General features: G+C 46.5%; 1 protein-coding gene across 3 annotated transcripts in view; it reads left to right on the plus strand.

Moving 5' to 3' along the window:
• The window catches only part of si:dkey-100n23.5 (cyclic AMP receptor-like protein A), a 50,164-nt gene that overhangs the window by 1,605 nt on the left and 28,925 nt on the right, over positions 1-19,634 (plus strand). For 2 of the 3 annotated variants that reach the window (XM_035604173.2, XM_035604174.2), the window contains exons 2-10: positions 787-839; positions 2,101-2,155; positions 3,401-3,457; positions 3,549-3,609; positions 6,278-6,365; positions 9,593-9,682; positions 10,230-10,268; positions 15,959-16,037; positions 19,460-19,507. In XM_035604173.2, the coding sequence (XP_035460066.1) occupies positions 787-839; positions 2,101-2,155; positions 3,401-3,457; positions 3,549-3,609; positions 6,278-6,365; positions 9,593-9,682; positions 10,230-10,268; positions 15,959-16,037; positions 19,460-19,507 (570 nt within the window). Of the gene's footprint in view, positions 1-786; positions 840-2,100; positions 2,178-3,400; positions 3,458-3,548; positions 3,610-6,277; positions 6,366-9,592; positions 9,683-10,229; positions 10,269-15,958; positions 16,038-19,459; positions 19,508-19,634 lie in introns of those variants that run through there. The other variant, XM_035604175.2, reaches the window with a different exon arrangement.

The following is a 19,634-nucleotide window of genomic DNA, read 5'->3' on the forward strand; positions in this document are numbered from 1 at the left end:
CTGTTTTCAATAGAGAACAGCACAGTGTTTGTGCAGAGCTGATTACTGGTCTAATCGAAGGTAGTTCTTTTTTTGTGAGGTGTATGACACCGTGTGTGAAAGGCCACAGCCGTGATGTTGCACAGTTGATAGTTTGGACATGCACGGCTCAGTTTTGCAGGCAGTTCACCCCTTCATTTTCTCTGACATTTACAGGACGGCTGCAGATATGTCTCGTTCTTTTCATTCCTTTCATGTTTTTGTTCTTTTCTTTCCTCGTTTTCTTCTCTCTCCAAGGACCTCTCAGATCAGTTTCAGGGTGGATGTGGCTTTGCACAAAATATGTAGTGTGTCAGGTTCTAGCCCTATCAACACATCAGCCCATCTGTGTTTCATGCTCCCCAACTGTCATTTAACAGTCGTCTTTGTGTGTTAAAATGGGTCAAATGCATGTGGAGGTGACATGCACACACCCCAAAATTGCTCAGGTGTTACTGCAGTGCAAATGTTTTACATTTCTGAGGCTATGTTTGCCCTAAATGTATGCAATTTTTTATTTTATTACACTTCCATTAGGTGAACGTGTGCGTTCATGCACGTACACAAACATACAAAAGACATGTGTGAGTCTTGTCAGCCCAGTAATATCTAAGCTTATGGTTATAACTATGAAGTAGAGTATTTGTTTTGCACTTTCAATCGCCATAGTCCCTATAAAACAAAATATTACACAGAAAGAAATGCATAAGTCGGCCTTGATATGATGTTTCTTTTAATTATTTATGTGTTGTTGTTTTTGATTTGCAGGTGGTGATTTTAACAGTGAAACGAGCCACAGGCACAATCTCCTTAGCAGGATGGTAAATATTTTTTTTCAAATATTTCTTTGGACTTTTATTCCACATCAGAACAAAGTGTGATTCACAGAAACACATATTGTACATTTTATTCAATTATGTTCATAATAGACTCATGTTACATAGCGCACACCCACAATAGATGTAGGTGTGTATCATGATGTGTGTGGACAAGTGAACTATACTAACCTGTGCAAACTAAAGTGTCCCTCTAACCCTGTAAATAATGATTCCTTTGTAAGCCTGTAATGTCCAGCTGTTGTTCACACTGTGTCTGGGATGATTTAGCTGAGTTAATTTTAGCTTTCTGTGGTTTGCAGTGTTGTTTTATTAGGCCACACCTTGTATGTGAGAAATGTTTGTCCAGCCAATCAAAACTATTTTAAGTCTCTTCTTTGTTCATAATAAGTGTTGAATGTCACTGCAGCATTGTCACTTAAGATTTGCATTCAAAGTGTTGTTGTTTGCTCCGCCAGGGAGGTTATGTTTTAACCCGTCTTGTTGTTAGTAGGAAAACGCGAAAACTACTAAACTGAGTTCCACCAAACTTGGTGGAGGGATGGGGCCTATGTTTTATGACAAATAAATAATTTAGCTTATCATACCGCTTCCTTTTTTCTTTTATATTTCTACTGTAACAACTAGGAAAGCATGTGTGGGATTGTTCGGCCTTGGTGGACATAAATTATTTATCCCTCTTGAAGTTTCTCAGACCCAGGCCCAGGGCTAACTATATAGTAGAATCACGATACATCATCGGTTAAATTGAAAGGGAAGGGAAATGAGTATTTATTCTGGGAAAGGTTTATTTGTATTCGCAAAGAAGTTCTTGAAGTTTTTCCCAATTGTTGCAACAGTCGGTTGTAATTCTGGAGGTGGCATCTAAGGGAGATTTGACAAACTGCACGTGCACACGCTGGCTTCAATATATTTCCAAAATGCGGGTTACCCGTGGCAGGGATTCAGTCCTTCAGATATTGCTAAGCAGGTTTTTGGGCAGGTTTTCTGACAAATATACAAGATTCATTGGTTTCAGTATAAGCAGGTATTGCTTCCTTCACCAGTCATCTCACTATTAGTGAAAGCATGTCAAGAATTAGTTGAGGGAAGTTTGTAAGAGAACCTGCAGGGATGAGTTTCTGAGTTGTTATGATGAATTTCTGGGGAGTAAGTCAAATACACCAGCAGTAAATGACCCTGTCCGGCTGAAACTTTTGCCCCCTAAGGAAACATCTCATTGTTGTCTTTCTTCCTCTCTCCGCAGTCTTTTCATGCTGTTTGTGATCTGGCTGCTCCGCAGATATCACTCTTTGGCTCAGGTAAAAATTTGTACACCGCAAGGTACAGCATGTTCTTACTCTTAGTTTTTAAAATGCACATATTAATCAGTTTTGAAGTGACTCGTGATAATAATTCGGTGGTAATAATGACGGCCGTCGTCCTGTGCTTTTATATTTCCTCTCCAAATTAAGACATTTTTTATATACTTTAGTCTAAGTATAAAAAAATAGTGTGACGTACATGATTATTTTTAAACGCATAAATATATTTTTCTTTGATTTAAAAATAATTGTAATATCCTACATTGCATTCCATACATTTTTCTGCATGGTGTGCTTTCGAGTGTGCAATCTTATGGACTTTAAGGAATCCATTTTTTTTTTTGGAAGCCAGTCCAGCAGGTCTTTCAGGTAAAGCAGTGCGACGTGTTATTCTCCTAATCGGAAGTAAATAACAATGTAACACGGGGCTCTGATGGATCCCCTCATCTCCAGTCCAGGTCAAATGCAGTGGCCTCACCTCCTCCTGCTCCTCATCCTCCCGCTCCTCCTCCCTCTCCTTACCTCCATCTCCCACACAAAAGGTTATCTGTCAGTCAATAGTCTTTAACGCTCTCTGGCCTGACCTACACTCGTCTCTTCTGTCTCCTCTTCCTCGCCCTCCCCCTCAGTTCTTCCTCTGTGGCCTTGTCAGGATCATTGCTGGACACAAATTGACAGAAGGGGTGTGTGTGTGTGTGTGTGTGTGTGTGTGTGTGTGTGTGTGTGTGTGTGTGTGTGTGTGTGTGTGTGTGTGTGTGTGTGTGTGTGTGTGTGTGTGTGTGTGTGTGTGTGTGTGTGTGTGTGTGTGTGTGTGTGTGTGTGTGTGTGTGTGTGTCCCCGTGTGTGTATGTGTGTGTGTCCCCGTGTGTGTCCCCGTGTGTGTCCGTGTGTGTCCGTGTGTTTCTTTATGTACCTACCACTCCTATAGGCATAGTCATTTTAAGACTGACAGTTGGCATTCATAGCAAATACCCTCCAATTCTATAGCAGACAGATTATTGATTTATTTAAGAAAAAAAACTATTTAGTTCAGTTTATATAGAAGGAATTAAGAAGACTCTCTCCTCTGATATTTCCCACCGCGTTGTCACCAGGGACGTCGTATCCCAAGCTGCCTGCCACACCACGGATCATCTGATCTATAATTTGCCCTTCTCTGTAAATGCATTGGAATTTTTTTACTAGGGTTTTTTTGTTATAGTCCCCTTTTTTCACATCTTTCTCTCATTTTAATTTGCACAGAAGATGATTCTCAGCCTGACCGTAGCCGCCTTTTTTGATAGCGTTGCATATGTCATGGTGAGTTTCACTAAACACACACACACAAACATTGGCTTCTTTGGAGGTTTGCTGAAAGTGTTTCCCTGATCTTCTTCTTTCCTTCCCCAAGGGTGAGTCACATCCAGAGGGATCTCTTTGTGACTTCCAGGCCTGGTGGCTAACTTACTTTGGTGAGTTGGATCTTAATTGATTACACATTTTCACAAACTTTTCACAATAGAGATTAAGAGTATAAGCCAGCAAAGACATCTGCTGAAGAGCTCACATATCACAGTGGAAAATAAAAGGGCTTTGTCAGTTGTTGTTTTTTTGGTATGAGAACAGAGAGTGCCACGACACAGATTGTTCCTACTTGTAACATATTTCATCCAGAGCTTCTGGGAACGTGAGGTGGGCAGTTGTTTCCAGTTCGATTTAATTCAATAACATTTTTTTTGTAGTGCCATATCACAACATACATTATCTCAAGGGACAGAATAATAGAGAAGATACGGGCTAGGCAGAGAGCCTTTGAGAGAAATTATGTTTAAATAAAAAGTAATTGTTGAGTCGCTGCTTTTGGTCAAAAATCCCAGAGATCTATTGTGTAAAGTATCACTTCTACACCTTTGACAGCTGGTGCTCCCACATTGATTCTTAGAAATGCTGCAAAGTTACAGATACAGGCTAATGAGTCCAGCATTTTATCATCGTCATATCCTATATTACATCTCACATAATGTTCTTTCTGTTGTATTTAACTCCTTCTAGTATTTCTATCCTGGTATCTGTATTATTTAAATGTAGGGCGTGATTTGTATGTTTAGAAGCCAAACTCCTTGTTTATTGTCTTGTCCTGTGCAGAAGTTCTCAATATAAAGGAGTTGATTTTCACTTGTAGTTTAGATACATACTTTCAAACTAGCTGTCAAGGCCAGCAGTTAAACCTGCTCATCGTTTAGGAGTTTTCACACACTCATACTAAGAATACCACACCCACAGCGATGGTGTAACACTCAGGAGCCAAGCGCTGCACCTATTGGCCCATTGTGGCCACTGCCTCCAAACCAGATTCCTTCGCGTTTCATCACTGCTCCCTGTATGAGGAGAGGATTTTCCTCCAATGACAATACAGGACTGCAGCATTTCATTTGGGTTAATCACGACCGTCTTTATTGTGATTTGCTCTGAAGAGGCAGGAATCCTTTTGCATCAAAAGTCCCCTTTTTTTATTTGCAATGTAGGCATTTGCGGCAATTACGGCTCCTTTAGCCTTAATTAGAGTGAGGATTCTTAGTTAAAACTGGTAGCTAAATGTGACACTCCACCAAGCTTGTTTTTGCCTTTTTTGTTTTTGTTACACACACACACACACACACACACACACACACACACACGCACGGACGCACGCACGCGCACACACACACAGATGGGTAGAGGGTAATGGGCAGTGAGTTACTGCTGCAGGGTTTGTGCGTGTCACCTCGGTTTATCATGAGGATCCTCACGCCGAGGACAAACGGCTGCACATAAACACTGGCTGAACAGGCACTTTGTTCTGTTGCGAGGCGTCAGGTCTTGTGGGAGCCGCAGAGCGCAGCTCTGCCTTTAACTCCGACCAATTAAATTTTATGAAATGTGTTTGAAATAGAGGAAGATGGTAGCAGGGGCAGCGTCAGGACAGGTGGCGTTTTCCAAGTTAAAGCAAAGCTCCGGCTGCCGCCTGGCTTTTAAAGAACGAGGCTCGCTGTCGCTGTGACGGTGATTTATTGTGATAACAACGTAGACAGCGAGCCTCGTTCTTTTTTAGTCACAGTGAGCTTATCCTAAAGGTTCCTTCGGTGTAAGGAGAGCAAGAGTGTGTGTGAGCGTGTGTGAGCGTGTGTGTGTGCGCGTGTGTGCGTGCGTGTGTGCGTGTGTGTGTGCGTGTGTGCGCGTGTGTGCGTGTGTGCGTGTGTGTGTGTGTGAGCGTGTGTGTGTGCGCGTGTGTGTGCGCGTGCGTGCGCGTGCGTGCGGCGTGTGTGAGCGTGCTTGTGTGTTTGTGCGTGCGTGCGTGTGTGTTTGTGCGTGCGTGCGTGTGTGTGAAATGTGAAACTGAGTGTGTGGCTCAAAGAATTCATCATTGTGACGACTGGCCCTGCCTGTCCTGTCAACAGAAACTCTCTCTCTCGTGCGCATGCACGCACGCACACACACACGCACGCACACACACGCACACACACACACACACGCGCACACACGCACGCACGCACGCACACACGCGTGCTCTCTCACATGGCCAAAAAAAGAAAAGTGGTCTTTCTCGACTCTCTTCCTTGTCTCTGTAAAATACGTAAATTTTTTTCCTCTGCTCCTCTGCTGACTGCGCCTTCCTTTCCCTTTCTTCATTTCTCCTTTTCTTCTCGGCGTCTTTACAGCCTGCGATCGAGTCCACTCCGCTGGCCTCAACGCCCCCGCCTCCCTGCGACTCACTCGCCTCCTCTTTTCTTTCTCTCTCTCTCGCCCCGACTCCTGCGCTATCTCCCTCCGTTTTTCCACAGTTCATCATTATCTCTCTCCGAGCTCCCCCCTCTCATCCATCACCCTAAGCCACAGGTTTCCCTCATATTACTGCAGAATGGACCTTCATTTATCAAAAATTGGGCCTCACATGCACACACGCATATACACACACACAAACACACACACACACACACACACACACACACACACACACACACACACACACACGCACACACACACACACACAAGCATACATTTGCAGGTGCATGCTGCGTGGCGGGGGTGTCGGGGTGAGAGTTGTAATTTGACCTTGTTGTTTTTCTGTGTGTGTGCGTGTGCGTGTGTGTGTCTCGGCAGATTGGAGTGCCTTGGCCTGGGTTTGCCTCATCACTTTGAACCTGTACTTCAACCTGGTCCGAGAAATAAGCACCAACAGATATGAGATGTGAGTAGAGATTAACATTATTTTCAATTAATAATTTCTATCATAAAATGTCAGGTAAGGTGAAAAAGCTCATTTCTAGCTAAGAGCCCAAGGTGGATGTCAACAGAAGTGGTTGGTTTGTCCAGCCCTAAATTCAAAATGAAGAAGTTATTCAATTTACAGTATTTACTTCATTCTGTTGATCCACTTAACGACTAATAATTTCAACTCTAAGAAAAGTGTTTCTTCGTCATGTTCACACACAAGTCACTCTCTGCCTTTGTGTCTGCCCGTATATCCTCCTCTGAATGCACATTTGTGTCTTGTTTTATTGTGGCCGCTTCCTCTCCGCATGTGTGTTTGTGCGTATGCATGTGTTTGGTCTGCTACAGCATGTGTCTCCCCACAGAGCGCTGACAGCCCCCTCCTTCCTCCCTTTCCTCCTCATTCTCCTCCTCCTCCTCGTCCTTTTCTGTTTCAGCCAGCCGCCGCTGTAATTGAAAAGGGAGTAGGTTTCAGCCGCTCAGTGCGAGTGTGTGTGTGCGCACCCATCTTCACGCTTTGCAGTGCTGTTTCCGTCGCTCCAACTCCCATGAGCACTCTCCACAGTGAAAGTGTGAATTTGCTTGTGTCGGTGTGAGCTATTTTCTCATTTTCCGTGCGTAGCGAGGAGCTTTTTTTTTTCTGACACAAACATGCAATCGGAAAAAACTGCAGTCTTTGGGCGGAAAAAAAAGGCAGCTTTAACAAGTTTGCAGCACCGCTCTTTGCTACGGAAAGTCGATCGTTCACGGCTGTGCCCCCCTTCCCCACCTCCATCCCATGGGGGTTTCCCCTGCGAGTGATTAGCAATAAGCCAGACGATATAATGGTGCTATAACTCAGAAGAAGAAGATGGCTTTATGGGTGCAGAGAAGGGGGCAGGCGAGGAGGCCAAAAATCGGCTCACGTCACAGGCTCATACGCTGCACACCTCTTATAAGACCGGAGAGAGTAAAGATGGTAGGAGGATACTTCTTTCTGTTTGTGGCTGGTCACACGTGATGTGTGTGTGTGGGGCGGGGGGGGGACCCCATTGCACTTAATAGGTTAGAGCGAAGCGAAGACGAGGCATCAGGGGGGCTGTCGTGTTTTGACTGCACATAGATAAGCTGTATGTGTTTAGGCAGGCGGGTTTGTGGCTTTGCATGCATGCACAATTACCCCTCAGCGCCCGAACCCAACCTCCCACCCTCCCTCTCTCACTCATGCACGCACGCACGCGCGCGCACACACACGCGCGCACGCACGCACACGCACACACACACACACAGAGCGACGGCACAGTGTGATGGTTTATGAATGAACAAATCGCCAGAGGAGACGGAGAACGGAGACTGGATGATCTAAGAGTGATTGAAGTGGGTGCAAGAGAGGATGGGAAGTATGTGTGTGCGTGCGCGTGTGTGCGTGCGTTTGTTCGTGTACATCTATTTTTGTGTGTTTGACGGACGGATTCAGGCAGAAGAAATCTGTTGTGCGCTGAGGCCACAGAGATAGCGGCGGAGCTGAAGACGAAAGGGTAAAAAGAATAAGAAGAAGAGGCGTGAGGTGGCGAGGAATGAGACTGAGCCCCCCCCCTCTCTCTCTCTCATCTCGCCAGAGAGAGAGAGAGAGAGAGAGAGAGAGAGAGAGAGAGAGAGAGATCTCGCACGTGTGCGCGTCTGCACGTGGTTGTGTGTGCAGGTGTATGAAATGCAGAGCGCAGCGCGGTCCTGCTGTGCCTCATTAGGCCCATGTTGTGCGCAGCTCCAGACCTCGGCAGCTCCCTCTCAACAGCGTTGTGTATATGTGCCGCAGCGTGTGTGCGTGTGCGTGTGTGTGTTTGTGTGCGCGTGCGTCTGGGAGCTCTCGACATTGATTTCCTGACAATTCTCCCCCCTGCACCAATCGTCACGCCACGAACTGGAAGCACTGATTTTACCATTTGTATACCTTCTCCCCCCACCACACAGACTCTCTCTCTCTCTCTCTCTCTCTCTCTCTCTCTCTCTCTCGCTCTCTCTCTCTCTCTCTCTCTCTCTCTCGCTCTCTCGCTCTCTCTCTCTCTCTCTCTCGCTCGCTCTCTCTCTCTCTCTCTCTCTCTCTCTCTCTCTCTCTCTCTCTCTCTGTGTCTCTTCCTCACTCTCTCTTTTGCTCTTTTACTCGCTCAGTTGCTCGGTTGCGCACTCTTTTTTTTGTACTTCCACTTTTTCCCATCTCTCCGTTGTTTTCCTGTTTTTATCTCACACTCGCCCTTGTGTTCGATGTAAGCTCTCTCTCTCTCTCTGGATCTATACATTCCCTATGTCTCTTTCCCACCCACTATTCGGTTCTATTTAAACCACCAGCCATCTCTCTTCCTCCGCCACCTCCCACACACTCGCACTGCTGTCCATCAGATGGGGGCAGGGGGGGTTTCAATCTCCCCCAGTGAAATACAGTGAGAAAGAGTGTGTGTGTGTGTGTGTGTGTGTGTGTGTGTGTGTGTGTGTGTGTGTGTGTGTGTGTGTGTGTGTGTGTGTGTGTGTGTGTGTGTGTGTGTGTGTGTGTGTGTGTGTGTGTGTGTGTGTGTGTGTGTGTGTGTGTGTGGTGCACAGCTCGAGAGGGATTGAGTGTGTCTCAGCTGTGTCGCCAGCGCTCGATTGACCGCACTTGGAACAAGTCAGGGCAGGACTTCCACTCTATTGACCAGGCGGCGCTCTGCGCTCCATAAAGTATCGACGCCCACACTGACGCCCAAGACACTGGCGCACACGCCTCATCTATTACTCACACACGCGCGCGCACACACTTTGTAGATGGCCATCTCTGATCTTTTTATTTTTCGGTGACAGCCTGTTTGAGCCCCTCTTGCTCTCTTCCTCAACCTTGTTCTGTGAAAATGGGCTGCTTTATGTCATGAAGTTCATAAATGCACGTTTTTACGACACAGTTTACCCCTGCCTGGCCAGAATCTGCATCCCGTTTGTGGTTTTGATGCGGACATCTTCCCTGCAAATCATGTTTTCCACAACAGTGAGGGTAATTATGGTTTATATTACCATGAGTAATTGGCAGTCTGGCTGTATAGGCATTCATCTGCACCTGAAAAATGACACCCAATGCGAGTGCCAGCGGAGGGAGGAAGTGAAGAAGAAAATAATTGATTTAGTCACAGGGCTTTTTCTCAGGGACAAGGCTCCCCGGTCTCGGTGCTCATAATGAAATAAATGTCTGCCTTTTGTCAGGTTGTACCATCTGATGGCGTGGGGGGTGCCTCTGGTCATGGCCTCTTTACCACTGCTAAAGGGTTACTACGGCCCCGCGGGAGCCTGGTGGTAAGTACAACCAACCGTCCAGCGATGGCATCATTTTTTTGTGTTTGTCGACCAGCGACTGTGTATTTGCTGTTAAATGTCTTTACTTTGAAAGAGGGGCCACGGCTCTGGCCTCATTCCAGCCCCTGCTCCAGCCAGGCCTCGTCCCTCATATGGTTTCATTTGATAAAAATTGGCAATTATCAGCACATCTTGAGCAGTAAAAACGCCCCCTCTCGCTCTCTCGTTCTCGCAGTGAATAGGGAAGGCATTATTTGTTTGGAGGGTAGTTGAAGGGGTGAGGGGAAGGGGAAGAGGCCGAGGAGGGGAGGAGGCGGCGGAATGAGAATTGGGACAGAGCCTTAATCTCCGGGCTCGGCTCTCTCTTTCCACTCTCAGCTTATTAATAGCTACAGCTGCACAGCTTTTCCCCTCCGCCGTCGCACAAGTCTGTCTTCCGCTCACACTCTCCCTTTCTTTTGTAACCCTCTCATCGCTCTCCCTCTCTCTCCCTCCCTCTCCCCCCCTCTCTCTCCCTCTCTCTGTGTCTCCCTTCCTCTTCCCCCAGCTGGATCACAGACGATCACGTAGCCTGGAGATTTGGGATGTAAGTAGACCCTTTCAGCGCTGCCATCAAAGCTTCCCCCACTGGGGGAGAGGGGAGTGGGGGAGGGCTGTCTCCGCGGGGAAATGTGAAGGGTTGCATGTCAGGGGAGCCTGCAGGGTTTTTTCCCTCTTGGTGTGAGGCCAAGATATGTGTGTGTGTCTGTGTGTGTGTGTGTGTGTGTGTGTGTGTGTGTGTGTGTGTGTGAGATGGTGTGTGTGTGTGTGTGTGTGTGTGTGATTGTGCACGTGTGTGTGTGTGTGATTGCGCACGTGTGTGCGAGTGTGTGTGATTGCGTGTGATGCGTGTGCCTGCGTTCGTGCGTGCGTGTGTGTGTGTGTGTGCGTGCGCACACATGCGGATGGGCCCGTATCTGCCTCTGCCTTGTCAGATTTAGGGGAGTTGCTACACTGTGTATTTAAGTGTTTAGGACGTCTATGAAGGATTATGCCTGTCTACTGCTTTCTGCAACTGGCCCTAAGTCTGCAAGGGCTCTGCCAATCCCCCAGCACACACTCTTAAACACACACACACACACAAGCGCGGACACATGTCCTCACCTCTCTCACACCCACATATACACACCCACACACACACGCACGCACACAGCAATACTTTCCTATGAGCCAAGGTAATCGCGTTGCTGCTCATAGCATCAGCAGGGAATCAATCTTTCTAAAAAAACGCACCCACCCACGCACGCGCACACACTCACACACACACACACACACACACACACACACACACACACACACACACACACACACACACACACACACACACACACACACACACACACACACATACACACACACACACACACACACACACTCACACACTCTCAGACAGACTCGCATGCAGAACAACACATAGCTATCAGCTGCGTTAAACGAGCCTGTGTCTCTTTTATCAGTGCTCCTTTGCTCCCTGGCGCTTTCTGGTTTTCCATGCTGCCGTGGCCCAGGGGGACGAGCTGCTCACAGGATCAGGGAATCTTCATTAGCTCTAATTACATCAAACCAGACAAGAGATTAGAGGCCAAGGCAGCACCCGTCGAGGAAAAAAACCCAACATACACTTAAACAAACACACACACACACACACACCCACACACACACACACACACACCCTGCTGACAGCTCACTGGGAAAGGCGCAGGAGGGCAGAGGTTGTGGGATTTAAGGTTAAAAGTTGAAAAGGTGGGAGGAGAGGCGCACGGGGTGTAGTCAAGAGAGATGGGGAATTACTCATCAGGAGACGAAAAGCGGCACACTGGCACGGGAAAGAGAGGAGAGTCGGAGAAAATAAATTGCCCTCGTCTCTGCCCACGCCCCGTAGTGCGTCTTCATCAGAGTTCAGCGGAGCGCGCAGACAGGACAGAGAAGGCGGGGAAGGGCTCGGAGGAGGAGGAAGAGGATGTTAGAGAGAGGAAGGAGAATGGATAGCAGAGGACATCGCCGTGCGACGGAGGTGAAGAATTTCTTGGGTTGACTCAGCAGTTAGAAGCACTCCTGTTTAGCTGAGTCACTGCTCTTAGAGGTCCCCGTCGCTACAGAGAATATGACGCTCACAAATGATTAACAGATTGGGCAAGGTAGTGCTCGCAGAGTGGTTCTATATGTAGGGATGGCAATGGCTGCGATTGGGTCACCACCAATCAATATGTCTTTAGTCTGCTTGATGGGTTGTCATGAGACTTTGTACAGACCTGAATCATCATATATGCAGGTTTTTTATTAAATGCGAGTAAACCCAGTTTTTTATTTCCTCGTGAGTCACGTTCGACTTTAAAAAGGCGCCTTGGGTTAGTCAATGTAAGAAAGCAGCATGAAGGCCAGTGACTGTTAGGGCAGTTGCGTTTTTATATCTTTTGCCTCAGTTTCTTCAACCTCAACACCAAAGGCACAATGTTTGAGCGATACTTGAACAGACATAGAGGTAATTTGTGGGTGAGTCCAACCGAGGTCTTCATCGCCTCCATAGCATCACGACAGAAAGGGGCCAAATTTTGGGTGTCCACTAGAGTGTCATGTTTCCATTGTTGCCGATCTGACCTGGAGATGATAAATACCAGTGACTACTGCAGAGTCGTTTGCCGACTGTAGCCTTTCCCTCTGTGGAAAATGGCCAAAACCCCATCTAACACCCACTTGTCCAGTGTTGTAATCCTGTGAGTTTTTCTCGATTCTCACCACGAGGTTGACATCGTCTTTGGCTTCTTTTCTTTTTGGCTTCAAAGACTCATATTCCCCTCAGGATGAATTATATTAATTTTTCAACCAGCATCATCATCCAGACAAAAAAAGTGCCTGACCATGCCTCGTTTTAATGGAGACATATTATGCTTTTTCAGTTTTCCCTTTCCTCTATTGTGTTATATGGTTTTTTTTGCATATGTAAATGCTCTGCAAAGTTAGAAGGGCCAAAGTCCGTGGTAAAGGCAGCTCATCTCCCCGACAGAAAACACTTCTCCTGAAACGCCTCGTCAGTAATACAGACGATGCTTATATCACTATGTTACGGAAGCGCGTAAGGCACGACTAGCGGCTAGTCTGATACGCCCCCCAACAACGCCAGTTACAGCGAGAGCAGAGGCCGACACTTCCTGCATGCGCTGGAAATGTTTGACCAAACAAAACAGAGCTGGCCAATCAGAGCAGACTGGGCTTTATCTGGCGGGGGCCCATAAAGAGATGGGAGCTAAAACCAAGTGTTTCAGACAGAGGCTGAAAACCGGGGATACAGGAATGGACAGTATGAGGAAATGGATGTGTGTACCGAACATTAGAGCATGTTAACCTTTTCAAGTAATAACCCAAATTGATATTGTGAACCTGCATACAAGCACAATATGTCTCCTTTAAAACCAACAGGCCCATGGGCGCTCAGAGGCGGCTGCATTGGTCTGAAAGACGCATCTCACTTTTTGCGGCTGCATTGGGGTGGTGATTTGTGCATCTGGTGAGACACACCCGAAACACCCTGCTCTTTCTTTGTGTTTCCTCCCTTTCTGTCTCTCTCTGGGATTTTCCTCTCCCTGTGTAAGTGGTTGAACAGGTAGATCGTGATCTTTCACTCGGCAATAGGATCTTTCACTCTGCAGTAGGATCTTGTGGGTCAAAGTTGCAGTCGAGCGCTAACCCGCAAAGCCGGATCCCCACCCACACTCTCATCTCCCACCGAGCACTTCAATTAAGGCTTCTTTTATCCAGGCCTCATTCTTCACTTCAGAGCAGTACCAGAGGGGAAGGCCAGGATAAGGCAGAGAGATTGAATCTGTGCTCATCTGTGATGATCTTTCTTTATGCCAGTTTCAGGCCTTCCACCTTTGCTCGCTGTTTTACTTTCCTCCAGCTCTCAAAAAAACCCTTCTCCGTTTTTATCCGTCTTTCTGTCCATCCTTCACCAGTCGATCTTTTGGCCTCAGCATTTTTCTGCTATTCCTTTCATTCTCACTATGGCCTTATCCCTCTCCCTGTCTTTTAATCACCCAGCACTTCTTTCTTATTTCTGCTCTTTCTGGTCCTGACCCACAATCTGCCATCATCCATCCACCTTTCGCATCCGCACCTCTATTCTTGTCTTCACGTTTATCATCTGCCCACTACGAATCCTTTCTCTCGCTGCCTCTATTTCGTTCCTTCTCGCTCTCCCTTGCTTTCTCTCTCTCCCTCTAATTCGCTCCCTCCCTCTTGCGCTCGCTCTGTCTCCGGGTAGTGCTCAGCTGTAGAGCACAGCGGACTCTAATGGCAGATCATTATCATGCTAATTAGAGCACTTTGTAGCTGCCGCCCGTCATTTTCTCCTCCTCGCAGCCCCTCCACGCTATTGTTAAAAAGGCCACCCCCTCCTTTTTCCTCTCCGCCGAACCCACCCACCCCCCACCCCCCACCCCGTCTCTCCATCATTAACGGGACGTGCGCTGGCGTAATTGGATGCTGTTTATTCCAGAGATCAGGTTATTAAATCACGGCGAGGTGACGCTCGCACAGGTCTCCCCTGAAACGCTTTCATCACGTCCCGTGCCATTATTGAACCTGCGTGGACGCGCACACACACACACACACACACACGCGCACGCGCACATGTGCTCACACGTGTTCGAAGAGGATTTTCTTTGTCTATCCATGTCCCCTACGAGACGTGAAGGAACATGATGTATAAAGCAGCCTTTCCCTTTTTTCCTGCTGTCAAACGGGCGTATACCATCTCAGATTCCCCTGCCAATAAACGTTTTAATTTGATGATCCTAAGTGAGTTTCTTTCGACCCGCAGGCGTGGATGACAAGTGTGGACCAAGTTAAATTAGGCCAAGGACCTAATATTTGGCCAATCAGATGCTGCGAAAAAGATGCAATTTTTTTGCGTGCATGCCAAGGACTTCTCAGGCACAGCGTTGAACATTTTCTTCCCCCCCAAACCATTTTCCTTTGAAACTGTGTGCGTCCCTGTATTTATGGGTCAGAGACAGACTCTCTGTTCTAAATGTCAGACTTTTTTTTTTTTTTTTTTTTTTCCTTCCGGATCATGATGGGGCTTATAATTACTCTCGCCGTTCTTCCTCTGCACAATCCAATATTCTTATCACGTACGTGCATTTAGTGCCAGGTGCTCAGGGGGAATTGGGTGTTGCGCAGCACAATCTCAACTGCTCGGCGTTGCTGAGGCTGAACAGAGAAGTGGTGGCCAGGAACTTGTCTATCAAAGCGAGACAAAGGCCCGTTTCGTGATTACAGGGAGAGGCTGAAACTCCTCCGAGCTTACATCACCTCCCAAGAGGTTGCATAACACAAGGCTTCCATTCCAACAAAGCCATCACCCGTCGCCCCGTCTCCCTTGCTCGTCGTGCTCTCTTTCACCCGCTCAGAAAATACCTGACATATTACTCTTCCCCCGTGCCTCCCTTCATTGTCAGCCCCTCGTCCCATAGGAATGCCATGCATTTCAGGTGTTGTGTCTTTCATGGCATTATCCTTTGTTCTCAGTCTGACTCTCCTCTCTACTCACTGAAACTATGTGCACCGAGGTCCAGAGGTGCCGACTCAGGTGTATCGAGTGCTGTTTATGTGAAATTGCGTGTCCTCTGCTTTCTGCAACAATTCTGCCCAGAGTCCACCGGTTAAACAGTTGCACCTATACATACATATACTTAATATTTATAAATGTGCAGTGTAACCTAGTGCCACTCTGACTTTTAGGTAGACTTAGAGAAAAATGGGGATTGTTTTATGCAGAAACAATGATTTAAGTGAAGCATCGTATCAGAAGAAGCTTTTGTCCGGGTCTATAACAAACCGTATCTGACAACAGTAGGCTTCTCAGGTTACGATCCTGCAGGGAGAAATCTTATTAAATGAGTTTCTGTGGTCTAATCTCTTTGGAAGGCCACAATGTCAAAACATCAGACACCTGGTGTGCTATTACCTTCTATTATGGCATAAAACTCCATTAGGATATATGACACCGCACTTGTGGATTAGAAATTAAATTAAGTTCTGTGTGGGTTTTTTCTTTCTTCTTCATTTATTTTTTTTTCACGCAGTATCGAGATTTTCCAATTGGTCTACCCCAAGCCTCCTGTTTCTCTTCCTGAAACGGGATTTGAAAGGAGACCATCATAAAAAACAACAACAGGAGTGCTCTTTTAAAAACATCCAGTTTTCTCATTACCTGCTCGTGTCTGTGCTTTGCAGATGGTACGTGCCTTTGTTCAGCCTCATCTTTCTGATGATCTGCTGCTACGCCAGGATCATCTACGTGGCCAACAACAGGGTGAGTGATCCTCACGCATCCTGTCAGCAGCAGCAGCCCGACACACTGGCAATGAAGCTGAATCTGAATTGCATTGTGACCTTTAAGAAAACTGACATTGGCGAAAGCTAAGACAGGTGGTGCTTGCTAGTTCCTATATTTCTGTCTTTGCGAGGGATACTGTAAAAATAGAGTCTGTAAAAATCCTCCGAAATTTTAATTTTATTTGTAATAAAAAATGGTAAAAACTGATAGAGATCCTCACGAATGCAGCAGTACTGATGTATTAATGACAAAACAATGCTGCACTAATGACCAGTAATCATTCAAATGAGGCTTGTTACAACTGTGGTCTTATTTTTCTACCGTTTCGCCATCACTTTTATTCAATGTGATAACATGGTGTGGTGCACTACTGTTGCTAAGGTATGGGATCATGGTGACATGGCAAAACAAAAAACAGTAGACAAGCAAACAGGTTCTAAACAGTTCATCCAGGTTGACTGAGCAACTTGAACTGCAGGTTCAAATTGATCACATACAAGTAGGTCGAACCCAGGAAGTCGGTTGGGTTATAATTTCACAGTTTCCCTTTTTTGTCTGCTCAAATAGTTTTGCCTAACGTAGTGTTTTGTCATCAACGTCTGACTTTTTTTAAGTGACCTTACTACATTTCCAGATTCAACTCATGCAGTGGAACCGGCCAACTGGAATGAAAAACTATAAAAGTGATACTCAAGTTGTAATAAGACTAAAATATTCTTTAAAAACACTGGTTATTCAGATCATATAACATTTTGTTTTTAGAAACGTTGTATGTTTATACGCTTTAGTCGTTGAGTGGAGCCAAATCTGGAATTATAGTCATCTATCATCATTACATAACATTTTCTGTGTAGAAGGGTGAACATGTAGTATTTAAATATATCTCTGTGGTTTTTTATATGATTTTATAATTTGATACCTTTTTGTTCTCAGATTGTTGGTTGGACAAACAGGTTCTTGTGTGAGATGTGTACTTTTCACTATTTTGACATGTCAATCACTTAAGTGGCGACCAGAGTAACTAATCCACTGATTAATCAATTAACCACTCAGTTGATCTCGCCACGTTGGCTTAGTAGTGTAGCGTGTGGTGCAGCAGAAGCCCAGAGGCGGCATTCTATAAAGTTCACATAGCTAGATGATAGTGCCACCGGAGGGAGGAGGGGGCACTGGCAGAAAGTCGTGTTACCACAATGTGTGTGTCTGTGTGGGTTTTTCTGACACGATTCATCTTATACAGAAAGAGAGGGAAGGGAGAATCAGACTGAAGCCCACACACCAGACTCGGAACGCAGCAGCGAACATTGGTATCCTCTGTTTTGGGCGTCGGGGTGAGAGATGGCACAGTGAAAGTGATTTTGCAGATAGCCGGGCGGCAGGCAGGCGACGTCAGACAGCGGGTAGCCGAAGGGAAGGGAAAAGAAAAGAGGCTACACGGCTCTTCATCATGAATGGGATAAAACGAAAGAATGAATGAAGGTAGCTGATTTTCAACCTGCATCTCATTACTCATTCAGCTCACACTGTCCAGCTCTCCCTCCCTCTTCCTCTGGTCTCTCCCTCTCTATCTCTTGTTTTTCACTTTTTTAAATATTCACACTCCTCCTCTTTACCCTTTTTTTAGGGATACATTTATCTTTCTGTCTGTCTCTGACTCCCCCTCTCATTTATTTCCCTTTCCCCCTTCCTCTTCTCTCTGCCGCCGCGTCTCTCTCCCTCTGCCGTTTTGCTTTCTCTATCATATTTATGAGGGGCTCAAGCCTTATCTCTTTTTCAGCTGCAGGCTGTCCTACTTGAAAGAATTACAAAAGCTTTGAAAGCAGGGTAGGTGGCGACGCAACCAAGAAGTTTCTCCACTTTGCAGAGACAGACAGCGGAGAGAGAGAGAGAGAGAGAGAAGGGTTATCGGAGGATCGCGGGTGAAAATGACTCAGTTTACAGAGCGCAAGTCATATACACCAGAATTATTTAGAAATACATTTGAACACTCCGAGTGACTGTGGGAGCTCGTATCTGCCAGAGAGCTTTGAAAGCAAACGAGTCATGATCAGGGCAGACAGAGAAGTCGGAGAGTGCCGTGGTGTTTGTTTCACGGATGCGATTTGTACATGCTCGGTCATTCCCTCACGCCTCGACACTTAACCGGCTGAATTGCTCGCTTTGCCGTGTCGCAGCTCAAGAAAGATTGCAACAAAAAGCCGGGGAACAAACTCCAAAGACCTGGCCGAAGCCTAATGACATTGGCACTTATTATCAGCGTTTGTTGATTTTGATGGATAGCGGTGCTCAGCAGGAAAGGCGAAGGGGCCGCTCCTGGAACAAGTTTGATCTAAATGACAAAATGGCTGTGGCCGTTTTTCTTTTCTTGCGCTGAACAAACACACCATCGTCACACATAGATTTACTACGACAATCACATCAGCACACAGAAACCATGGCAACGTTGAGTTAATAAATAGCAGAACAGAAGAACTGTTGGTGCATATCGTTCACACGGCTGGCTGTGTGTGCGTGTGTGTGTGTGCGTGTGCGTGTGCGTGCGTGCGTGCGTGCGTGTGTGCGTGCGTGCGTGCGTGTGTGCGTGCGCGTGCGTGTGCGTGCGTGTGCGTGTGTGTGTGCGTGCGTGTGTGTGTGTGTGAGAGAGAGTGTGTGTGTGTAGCTCACACAGGGCCTCCAGAGATTTGTCTGTGATGTCTTGGGTTACATAAACCTTCGCGCCACCACCACCACAGTCACACACACACACACACACACACACACACACACACACACACACACACACACACACACACACACACACACACACACACACACACACCTCTGTCCCACCATTACAAATCCCAGTCTTGAGCACGCATGTGTGTCTGTGTGAGCGTGTGTTTCCATTCGTGTCTGTTGACATTTTCCACGCGTTCCCCTGAGAGAGTAGTCAGTGGAAGAGTGAAAAGTCTTCCCACGTCCTCTCCGGAGATTTCAGATCTGCCATGTTTGTTCCACTTTTCTTTTTTCCCCTTTCTCAATTTCTCCCCTTCCTCCACACCCATCGCCTTTCCCTCTGCTCTCCCACATGTCATTTTGTGTACACTTAAGCTGATCAGTTCCCTCTTTTGTGAGATGTTGGGAGCTCCGTTCTGCCTCTAAACTCTGCATCCTGCTGCGAATTTTGAGTTTTTCAGGGATGAGTCAGTAGGTGGAAAGAGTTTCTATTTGTCAATTTGTTGCCAATGGGATACTTGTTCCTTCTCGTCACTCCATGCACCAGCCTCTAAATCGAAGGCCAATCCTTGGGAATACCAAATTACGGATTTTTATAAATAATAATAATTTTTATTCCTATCTGTTTGCTGTAGAGTAACTGTCCTGACCCTTTCTTTCCATTTTGTGTCTTTTCTGAGCAGTTGCAGTCATGGTTAGGAACCTTCAACCCAGAGCGGGAGAGACGAAAGGTAATGTCCTGTCTGATCATCACATTTCTCAACACACACACACACACACACACACACACACACACACATGCGCGGAGCCTGAGGATTACACTGAGAGCAGGATTAGCTTTGCGGTCACGCTGGGTAG

Source organism: Scophthalmus maximus, chromosome 14 (assembly GCF_022379125.1).
Source record: "Scophthalmus maximus strain ysfricsl-2021 chromosome 14, ASM2237912v1, whole genome shotgun sequence".
Taxonomy (NCBI): domain Eukaryota; kingdom Metazoa; phylum Chordata; class Actinopteri; order Pleuronectiformes; family Scophthalmidae; genus Scophthalmus; species Scophthalmus maximus.